Source organism: Lynx rufus, unplaced genomic scaffold (genome assembly GCF_022079265.1).
Source record: "Lynx rufus isolate CCGP_SWC_20201006 ecotype Redwood Valley unplaced genomic scaffold, mLynRuf1.p SCAF_23, whole genome shotgun sequence".
NCBI lineage: Eukaryota > Metazoa > Chordata > Mammalia > Carnivora > Felidae > Lynx > Lynx rufus.
Window position 1 is genome coordinate 1,997,641 of NW_025814838.1, and position 9,501 is coordinate 2,007,141.

At 59.6% G+C, this 9,501-nt stretch overlaps 2 protein-coding genes across 4 annotated transcripts; both read right to left on the reverse strand.

The window, feature by feature from the left end:
• Positions 1-198: 198 nt before the first annotated feature.
• Positions 199-4,536, reverse strand: TBX6 (T-box transcription factor 6). The gene is made up of 8 exons (XM_047087892.1): positions 4,261-4,536; positions 3,944-4,178; positions 2,782-3,049; positions 2,557-2,703; positions 2,410-2,480; positions 1,180-1,253; positions 912-1,095; positions 199-828 (listed from the first exon to the last, which is right to left on the reverse strand). Exons 1-8 carry the CDS (start codon positions 4,376-4,378, stop codon positions 615-617), a joined length of 1,311 nt encoding a protein of 436 aa, XP_046943848.1. The 5' UTR covers positions 4,379-4,536; the 3' UTR covers positions 199-614.
• Positions 4,537-5,527: 991 nt separating this feature from the next.
• Positions 5,528-8,877, reverse strand: YPEL3 (yippee like 3). Of its 3 annotated transcripts, XM_047087401.1 has the most exons (5): positions 8,661-8,877; positions 7,897-8,079; positions 7,761-7,804; positions 7,436-7,544; positions 5,528-6,012 (listed from the first exon to the last, which is right to left on the reverse strand). In XM_047087401.1, the coding sequence occupies exons 2-5, from the start codon at positions 8,011-8,013 to the stop codon at positions 5,923-5,925; spliced, it is 360 nt and encodes a 119-aa protein (XP_046943357.1). In that variant the 5' UTR covers positions 8,014-8,079; positions 8,661-8,877; the 3' UTR covers positions 5,528-5,922. The 3 variants fall into 3 exon arrangements, with proteins under 3 accessions (XP_046943357.1, XP_046943355.1, XP_046943356.1); XM_047087399.1 differs by lacking the exon at positions 8,661-8,877 and having other exon boundaries at positions 7,897-8,635; XM_047087400.1 differs by lacking the exons at positions 5,528-6,012; positions 8,661-8,877 and having other exon boundaries at positions 7,451-7,665; positions 7,897-8,654.
• Positions 8,878-9,501: the final 624 nt, after the last annotated feature.

Consider the following 9,501-nt stretch of genomic DNA (forward strand, 5'->3'; position numbering starts at 1 on the left):
AAACAGTGAGGGTCAGGACATTCACGTTTCCCCACTTCCCTGAAGAGGAAACAGCACCAAAGCCGGTTGATTTACATGCACGAGGTCATGCAGCTGGAAACTGGCAAGTGTAAATTGGGGCTCGGGTCTCCCCACAAAACCTTTGCTCACCCAGCCCTGCCCAGGGCTAAACACCATTAGCCAATGTTTCCAGAGCACTGAGGTCTTTTGAGTTTTATTAACAAAAATACTCTGGTCCTGAGAACAAACCGGTGTGGGTTGTCCTGGGGCGAGGGGGTAGAACTTGCAGAGCCCAAGGCTGAGGCCCAGGAGGAGGGGGTGCTGGGCAGTGGCCCCATTTGGCCAGGCAGAGCCTCCCTCCATTCACACCGAGGTGAGAGCCTGGAAGGGGAAGCTGGCCCCAGCTGGACTCCCAGCAGCTTAGCCAGAGCTTTGAAGCCAGGGTGGGTGGGAGTGAAATCAAAGTGTGAAGTGGGGTGGGGGAGGCCCCCCCGGGCCGCCATTTGGTGTGGGGGATGGGGCCAGTGGAGGTGATGGGGCTGCAGGCCTGGGGGAAGGGCGGCGGAGGTCTGGGACCGAGGACAGGGAGGGAGGCAGAGGGGCCCAGCAAGAGCTCAGTACATAGGTTTGGAGCCCACGTCCAGGTAAGCCCCAGGGCCGGGGTAGGGAAGGGGGAAGGGGCCCCCCTGGAGGAAGTGCGAGGCGAAGGGGGCTGGGGGTGCAGCTGCTGGGTATCCTGAGCCCCCGGGCCCAGGCTGCAGCTCCAGGAACGCGGCCGAGTAGGGGGCCGGGCGCCCAGAGTCCGCAGCCTCGGGGAAGCTGGGGTTCCTGAAGTAAAAAGGAGGTGTCAGGACAGGACGCAGGGCTCCCTGACCTGAAACAGCCCAACTCTGCGCCCTCGTCCCACTCGCCTGGTTGGAAGGTGACTGGGAGCCCCGTGGAAAGCGGCAGGGTGCAGAAGGTAGGCTTCGGCACTGGAGCCGCCACACGGAGGAGCCGGGGCCTGGGCCGCTTCGCGGGGGGCTGGGGCCTGCTCGGGATCTGACTCACGGACGTCCCCCCCCAGTGTGGAATCACAGGGGCCCCCTGGTGCATCTGGGGAAGGCAGAAGAGAGAGGTCGGGCTAAGGAGGAACAGCGTCTGAGGACTGGCCCCCATCACTATTGAGACTATGCTCACCTCCACTCCCGTAGGTCTCTGTGGCCACTGGCTCTGGGCCCCTCAGTTTCCTCTTCACACGGGCATCTCGCTCCCTAGAGGACAGTGACAATGATGATGATGATGATGATAGTGATGATGATGATGATGATGGTAATAATGGCACTTACCAGGTGCCAGGCCTTTCACCCTCCCAGGGACCTTGTTAGGGAGGTGCCATTATTATACCCATTTTACAGATGAAGGAACTCAAGGCCAGAGAATTAAGGGACTAGAAAGGGCAAAGTATCTTCCACTTAAACCTTTCCAGTGGTTTCCTATTGCCTTCATTGCATTTGGGAAACTCCTTCCCAAGCTAGAAGGCCAGGGCATGGGCTGAGGCCACCTCCCCATCACTGGCTGCCTGGCAGCCATCCTCTGGAATCCTCTCGTCTGCCCCTGCTCACCTGTTCAGCTCATCCCTGGCTCAGTTCACGCTCTTGTCTCACGTCCTCAAGGAAGTCCTCCGACTTCCCACGGCACTACACCACCACCCTCATAGCATCTGTCAACCGTTCTGCTGTATATTTGTTAGGGTGACCCTTTGATTAACGGCTGTCTCTTCTGCCTGACTGTACACCCCTTGAGGACAAAGAACAGCTCGACTGAGAGAGCTCCACTCAGAACAGAAGCCAAAGTCCTAAATAAACCTTCACTGTCCAACAAAGCCTGGCTCCTCTTCGCCTCTCACTTGCCTCTTCGCCTCTTCCACTCCAGCCGCACCGCAGGTGTGCTCCTACCTCAGGGCCCTTGCCCATGCTGTTCCCACTTCTTGGCACGCTGTGCCTCAGATATCCACTTCCTTCAGGACTTTTTCCCCCCATACTTCCTTCAGGAGCTGGAACAGGCTTCTAATCTAATAAATACCCCACTCCAGTCTTTCCCGTCTTCCTTTCTTTCTTTCCTCTTCAGAACTTATCCCTAACACATTATATTTTATTTATTTCTCGTGTTTACTTGTCTACTCTGCCCACTAGAGTGTCAGTCCCATAAGGGCAGGGGCTTCATTTCTTTTCTTCATGATGGATCTCCAGTGCCTGGAACTGTGCCCGGCACACAGCAGGTGCTAAGACAAGTATCTGTGGGATCATCGAGCGAATAAGTGTTTTTCCTTACTGTTGTGTTCCTGGCTTCCAGCACAGTGCCAGACACACGGTGGGCCGTCCATAGACGTTTGCTGAAGGAAGGAGTGAATGAATGAGCAATGCCCACCTCTTACAGTTTCTGCCATTCTCCCGGAAGCCCTTGGCAAAGGGATTGGCTGCGATCTTCAGTTGTGTGATCTGGGGACACACATTCGGAGTCAGAGCTCCCACGGCCTGGGTGGGGCCCACCACCCCCTCCAGCAGGGTCACTTACCCGCGGGTTCTGATAGGCTGTCACAGAGATGAATGTGGTCTCGGGGAAGCGGAAGGAGGCAACGCCCCCCCAGTGTTGGCTGCAAAGCTGGGCTGCCCGCACCAGGTGTATGCGGGGCTGGTACTTGTGCATGGAGTGCAAGATCAGCTGAGAGGGAAGAAACGAGATGACTCCCCGCCCGGGGTCCCACCCCCAACCCCCAGCCTGTCCCAGCCAGGGCCTCACATGGCCATGGGGGTCCAGCGTGCTGTTGGTGAGCTTGACACGATGGAAAGACACGGGCTGCCGCATCCAGTGGGCACCGGTGGCAGGAGAGTCAGGGTGAATGTAGACGCGGTCAGGCAGGCGGGGCTCGGCCTTGCCACTGGGCTCCCAGCGCCGGCCCTGCCAGCGGTAGCGAGCCCCGTCCACTGGAACCACATCCAGGAGAAACAGGTAGCGGGCCTCGGGGTCCAGCCCAGTGACTGATATTCGGCAAGCAGGGAACATGCGCCTGGACAGGGGAGGGGATGGGAGAGGCCTGGCGCGACCCGCCGGCCAGGGGTGGGCGCAGCCACCACCGGCGCTCACCCGGTTTCGTCAGAGAAACGTTGAGAGAGGTGGAATTAGAATCCAGAGGGCAGGGTCTTTGAGCCGGAAGTGACGGGACAGACAGGTGATCTGACCGGGGTCACACAGATTAGGAGCAGAGCCAGACTCTGGACTCCTAAGCCCTCAAACTCCATCTGCAGAAGCAGTGGTGACACGCTTCTGTCCCTAAAGTCTTGCCAAGAGCCTACTGCTCCCCACTCTGGTCTCCTCACCTAGTCTCCAGCACCACAGTCTACACTGCTGGACACACCTGCTTCAGGAAAACAGTGTCCTGCCTTCAGCGGGACCGAGGACTTACCACGCTCAGGCCCGAGCTCCTGGCTCACAGGCCACACGCCATGCCTCCAGGGCGACCCCAGACCTAGTCACATACTGACCCTGATCCTGGCCAGATTTCTCTGCATGCTGGTCACTGGCTGGCCCTTGACCCCAATCGTAGTCTGAACCCTGGCTCCAGTCACAGACTGACCCCTGATCTGGGCCACATATGAATTATACTATAACCCAGCCGGACTTTCTGACCCAGGCCCAGACTGACCTAGGACCCTTGCCGTAGGTTGGTCCTTAAACCAGCTACAGATTCCACAGACTGACCCTTGACCTTTGCCACAGAATGACCCCTGATCCTGCCGTAGAGTAACCTGTGACCCAGGCCACAATCGCACCCTGAACTTAGGGAGCGCTCTAGACCCTCTAGGAACCCCCAAACCTAGCCCCTTCACCAGGAACTCTGCCTTTCCCAAAAGACCCCCACCAGGAGCACACTGGGCCCTTTGACCCTGGCCCAGCCCCTCACCTCCCAGCTTTGGTGATGATCATCTCTGTTCCCACGGAATTGAACTCTTTCCACAGCTCCCGGTTCTCCAGGCTCAGGCTGACTCCAGGGAGCGAATGAAGGGCGTCTGGGGCTGGGGGGGCCGGCTCAGTGCCCAGGGCTGGGGGCAGCGGGGGCAGGGGTGGGGGAGCGGCCAAGGTGCAGGGAGCAGCCTCAATCCCGGAGAGGAAGCAATCCAATTTGGGAGTGTCCAGATCTGGAGATGGGGGAGGAATGAGAGCCAGCAGAGGGCCACAGCCCCCCACGGCCTCTACACCGGAGCTGGCCCCCATGCTCACCAGGGTAGCGGTAGCCCTCTGCCAGAGCAGGCGGGAAGCTGGAATCTGCTCCCGGCTGGGGGGGCCCAAGGCGGTAGCCTGTCCCCAGGGAGGGGTACAACTCTCGTGGATGGTACATGGAGTAGTCCTGTCTGGCCTCAGGTCACGCTGCCTAGAGTCCCCGGGTGCTGAGAGATGCCCCCTTTATAGCTCACAGCTCAGCCCCTTCCAGACCCGGGATCACAGCCCCTCCCCTATTTGGGGCCCTGGAGTTGGGCTGGGTGGAGACCCCTGGGGCCTGGAAGGGGTCCAAGAGGGGGCCGGATACCTGGGTACCCTCCCCTTCTCTCCCCCCACCCCAGGCTTCATTAGCCCCGACCCCCTGCCCCCTCATTACATAATTAACTCCTCGGCCTGATTGATCCCCGGGGCTCGACAGGGACGCAGTTTGGCGCTTCCGGCCAGCTGGTCCCCGTTCCCACGGGGGGAGCCCCGGCTAGGGATAAGCTACTGAGGGGCGGGGCCTGGACCCTGGGATGGAGTCCATAGAGTCCCGGGGCAGACCTTGGCGCCCCACACTTTTCTAGCAGGTGACCCCCCCCCATCCCCCTTCACTTGGAGACCAGAGCTTGGAGGGGATGAAGCATGACCTGAGGGAAACAGCAGGGCTGGAGGGACGCGGCCTGAGCTTATTGTCACGCGGGGCACTGGGGACCTCGAGGACTCCGCAGCCGAGGCCTGAACCCTGTAGTCCTTCCTGCTTCCCATTCTGAAAAACCTCCACCCTCCGCCGAGTCTCCGAGGTGCCGAAGCACCCACCGCTCGACAGCCACTGACGGCTGGCGCCTGGGTTTCCCAGAAGGTCCCGCGCTGGGGAACCCTCGGAACTACGCTTCCCAGCAGGCGCAGCGCCGAGACTCGGTGCGGAGGAGACGGACGGACGCGGCTGGGGCCGCTGGAAGTTGTAGTGGCGGCGAGAGGGGCGGTGAAGCCGGCTGCGCGGTTGCCTCCCAGGAGAGCTCGCCCCTAGGCGGCGGCAAAACGCTAAAGCTGAGAAGGCGCAGATCAGCCGAGGTCAAGGCCTAGGGAGCCAGAGTGGGCTCGGGAATCTGCACGGACAGTGAGATCGGTCCCGGGTCTCAGATGGCTGAGTCTCCGGAGGGCAGACTCCCAGCTTTGACCGCAGTGCCTACTCCATGCCTTGTGGGGGCCCAGAAAAGAACAGGTCGACGGAGGAAGGAATCTGCATTTGAGTCCCCCTTTCCCGGATTCCACGTGAGCCTGGGGCTGTCTCCACTCCATTGTTTTATTATGTACAAACGCTACAGAACAAGGGGAGCAGACACGCGTGGGGTAAAAGGGGCCCGGTGGGAGAAGTTCACAGGGCAGACGGTGCACTGGGGCCAGGAGAGCAGCACACAGGCCATATCTATAGGGCAGGCGGGGCAGGAAGGGGTTAAAAACGAGATCCAAGCCAGCCAGATCGCAGGGAAGTGCGGGGGTGTCGTCCTCCTTCTGAGCTCCCCCCAAGGTCACAGTGCATGCAATAAAATATATGTACAGGAGCTGGATCCGTCCTCTGCAGGAGCCCTGAGGGTCCAGAGCTCCCTTCTGGTGGAGGGAAGCCAGTGGCGCCCCCTGGCGGTCAGGCCGGGCTCGAGCCACATGCGGCAGGAGCAGGGGTCAGTCCCAGCCGTTGTCTTTGATCATGTGGTTGAGTTCAATGATGTACTTCCCCTCTTTGTACTTCTGGCTGCTCTCGAAGGCCTGTTCCTGAAAAGAGGGGAGAGGACGGCATCTCTGGAGCAAGGGCTTTACCAAAAGGGATCGGGTTGGGGAATAGATATGACTGGCCCCATTTTACATATAAGGAAACTGTCATGCGGAGAAGCCAAACCACCTGCCCACAAGACACACAGCTGGTAAATGACAGAGCCAGGTTTCTCACTAATGGGACAGACAGAGCTCTCTGAATCACCGGTACTTTTTAAGTACTAATGTTGGCTCCAACAGAGAGGATATGGAAGTTTCTAAAAGATCCGGGGATTACAAACTGGTAGCCTGAAGGGCAATTTTGGCCTACGCAGGTGTTTTATTTGGCCATCAGAGAGTTTAGTAAAAATAACTTAAAAATACTAGGATATAGGCAGGCCATGCTTACTCCAGTTTGCTACAGACCCTCCTCCCCCACTACCCCAGATCTATGGTGCCTCTTTTGCAGACCCACAGTATGCGCTTGGCCCTGCAAACCCTTGAGTTTTTGACATCTGGATTAGGCCATCTCTTTATTTTACAGAGGTCCAGAGAGGCCGAGCCACCTGTCCGGGGACACAAAGCACAAATCTGTGGCAAGGCCAGGGGTGAACTCACATGAGGGCGGGATGCCTGCCTCTGCTGGGGGCATCCACCTCTCAGAGGCACCAAAACTCCAAGTGAAGCCTGAGGAACCAACCATGTCCCCTACAGTTTCCCAAGAGCATCTTTTTTTGCTGCATCTAATCTGATCCCCATGACAATTTTGGGTGCCAGGTGGTGGCTTCATCCTCCACAGCCAGATAAGGAAATGAGACTCAGGTAGTGAAATCAGACCCCGGATAGCAGCTGTGGCCATGAGGGCAGTGAAAAGGAAGCTCATGGACCCAAGTTCCATGTCACTGTGGGGTCTGGGGCAACTTCTCTGAACCTCTGAATGACAATGGAAGCCGGTGGCCGAGGATCTGGAGTTAAAAACAGACAGACAACAAAACACGCAACCAGGACTCTGGTACCTGTTCTGTTCCTTACCCGTGGTGTGACCTTGGGAAAGTTACCTACCATCTCTGGGCCTTCCTTTCTTCTGTAAAGTGGAGATAATTACAGACTCTACCCACAGGATTGTTGTAACAATGAAATGAGATAACATATGCCAAGCACATAACAGTGCGTGGCACGTAAGCATTCAGTAAATGGTCATTCTGCTGATCGCCTCATCTCTAAAATGGGACGCATGTGCACGTGAGGGATGGGGGGAGAGAAAAATTCTAAAAGCCCTTGCAAGATGTGACAGAAGAGGGCATGGTCAGGGGATGAAAAGACAGTCTGACTTGAGTGAGCGGGGCCTGTACACTCCGGAAGGTTACCAGATGACTGCTTGTGAGGAGGAGGTGAAGTGAGGTTGGGTCAAAGGCTTGCCTGGGGTCAGGGGTCACGGACTCACATATTTCCAGCCCAAAGTCGTCTTGCAGTTCTCGCAGTGGATGTCAGCCACAGCATGGAGGCCTGTCAGCAGTACCCGTTCCTCGGCTGGCCCGCAGCCCACGTTCACCCTGCAGGGACATGGGGGCAGTCCCAGGGAGGGTCCCGCCATCACAAAGCCCCCCGCTAGCTTGTATCCAACTGTGTCTGTTCTTAGCATCCAAGAGAAGGGCGATCGCATCAGCTTCCAACCTGAATCAGGGGACTCTGGGAGTCTCAGCACGATGCCAGGGGTCACAGGTCACAACAGAGGTCAGGGAAAGAAAGAAGGGGGACCAAATACTCACACAGAGTTGAAGAGGTAGGCACGCCCCTGACTGCCCTGGAAGGACTAAAGGGTGGAGGGAGAAAGGAAGGGAGTCAGGGCCATTGGTGGGAGAGCTGCCAGGTAGCCCCTCTCGCCTCCAACTGGGACCTGGTTACCTTGGAGATGAGGTCGTCGTGGTTGGCCAGGTGAGCGCGGCAGTGGGCACAGCTATACCTCCGGTGACAATCATCCAAGTAGGCCTGAAACGTCTTGGGCTTTGAAATACGCACCATGGCGGGGGCCGGGGGCAGTGGCCCCACCCGGGGAGCGGCCCACGGGGAGCAGAGGGAGCCCAGTGCCTGCCGGGGAGGAAGTGGGCTGTCAGGACCAGGGCCACACATACGCGGGCACACCCAGGGCCATGGGGACTCTCTCCGTCACACTTGGCTGCTGTCTCCTCTCCCCAGAGGCAGCAGCTTCTCCAGGGGCCGGAACCGGCTCAGTTTTGACTCACTGAGGAGGCCTCAAGTTGCATCACGGGGAAACTGAGGCTTGGAGAAGCCTGAGGTGAGTCACGCATCTAATTCCGGCCTCACCCCTGCGGACCTGGCAGTTGAAGCTGGAGGAAGGGGCTCTGGCTTGGATGAGCTGTCAGTTCTCATTTAGGGGGAGTATGGAGGGGTTAGGAGCTGGAGGGTCCTTAGGACCTCACCTGAACTGCCAAGGGCGGGGCGGGGCGGGGTGGGGTTTTAGCAGCTCCACTTGAGGTACAAGGGAGTTCACCTGGGGAGAGGGTCCCTCACCTGGAAGAGGCAGAGGCCCTCACTGAAGGTGGAGGGTCACCTAGGAGGGGAGGGGCTCTTACCTGGGGCGGGGGGGGTGGGGGGCGCAGAGGCCCTGTCTATGCCGAGGGGCTCTTACCTGCATCGCGGAGCCTTACCTGAGACCCCGGGGCTCACCTGGGGCGCGGGGGTGGGGGGCGGACGCCGGGGGAAGGGGGCAGTCCTCGCTGGCGGGGCGGGGGCTCGGGGCGACGCGCAGCCCTGACGATGCGGGCCTCACCTCGCCTGGGCGCGCGGGGGCCCGGTCCGCCGAGGTGGCCTGGCCTGGGAGTGGGGGGCGCTCCTGGTGGGCGCCGTCCCCCCCGGCCCGGGTTCGCAGCCGCCGCGACTTGTTTACACCGAGACCAGCTGCTGCCGCCGCTGCGGCGGGAGGGGGAGGGGGCCGGCCTCTGGTCCCGGCGGCCGCCGTGGCCAATCGGCGCGCCGCATGCAAATGAGGGGGCGCGTCACACCGCGGCCAGCGCAGGCCTCGGCTGCCCTTCCCCCTGCTCCGGGCTCCGGCCGGCCCGGAAATGCGGCTGCGGCCCGCAAGCCAGCCAGACAGCCCCGCGGCCCGGGTCTCGTCGCCCTTCTGGCCTCCCGCGGTCCTTGAAGGGGCGAGGATCTGCGGTGCCAGACCTGGCTCGGGGTTAGGTGTCTGGACGCACGTCCCCGGGGAGATAATAGCCATAATTATCTGCATTTAACCACCCGGTGCCCCACTCTCTTAATCCCCGCAGCAATCCTATGAGGCAGCTTTTGTTCCCCATTTTACAGGGAACAGAGGTCAAAGAGGTCTAGCTACGCTCCCGAGGTTATCCAGCCGGGAAGAGGCAAAGTTGGAATGCTCACTTTGGTCCGATTCCACCGTCTTTGCCATAGCACCCGGGACAGGCTCTTGGAACAGAAGAGCTAACGGTGCCCGTCCGTCTGTGTTAGATCTCTGGGAGCCGGAGCCTG

Coding starts and splice junctions, on each gene's coding strand:
- TBX6 (XM_047087892.1), bottom strand. CDS start 4,378: ATGTACCATCCACGAGAGTTGTACCCCTCCCTGGGGACAGGCTACCGC. Junction 2,704..2,781: donor CGCTGGACCCCCATGGCCAT/GTGAGGCCCTGG, acceptor CTTCCCTCTCAG/CTGATCTTGCACTCCATGCA. Junction 829..911: donor CCCAGTCACCTTCCAACCAG/GCGAGTGGGACG, acceptor TTTTTACTTCAG/GAACCCCAGCTTCCCCGAGG.
- YPEL3 (XM_047087399.1), bottom strand. CDS start 8,121: ATGTGTGGCCCTGGTCCTGACAGCCCACTTCCTCCCCGGCAGGCACTG. Junction 7,805..7,896: donor ACGACGACCTCATCTCCAAG/GTAACCAGGTCC, acceptor TCCACCCTTTAG/TCCTTCCAGGGCAGTCAGGG. Junction 6,013..7,435: donor CGACTTTGGGCTGGAAATAT/GTGAGTCCGTGA, acceptor CCCTCTTTTCAG/GAACAGGCCTTCGAGAGCAG.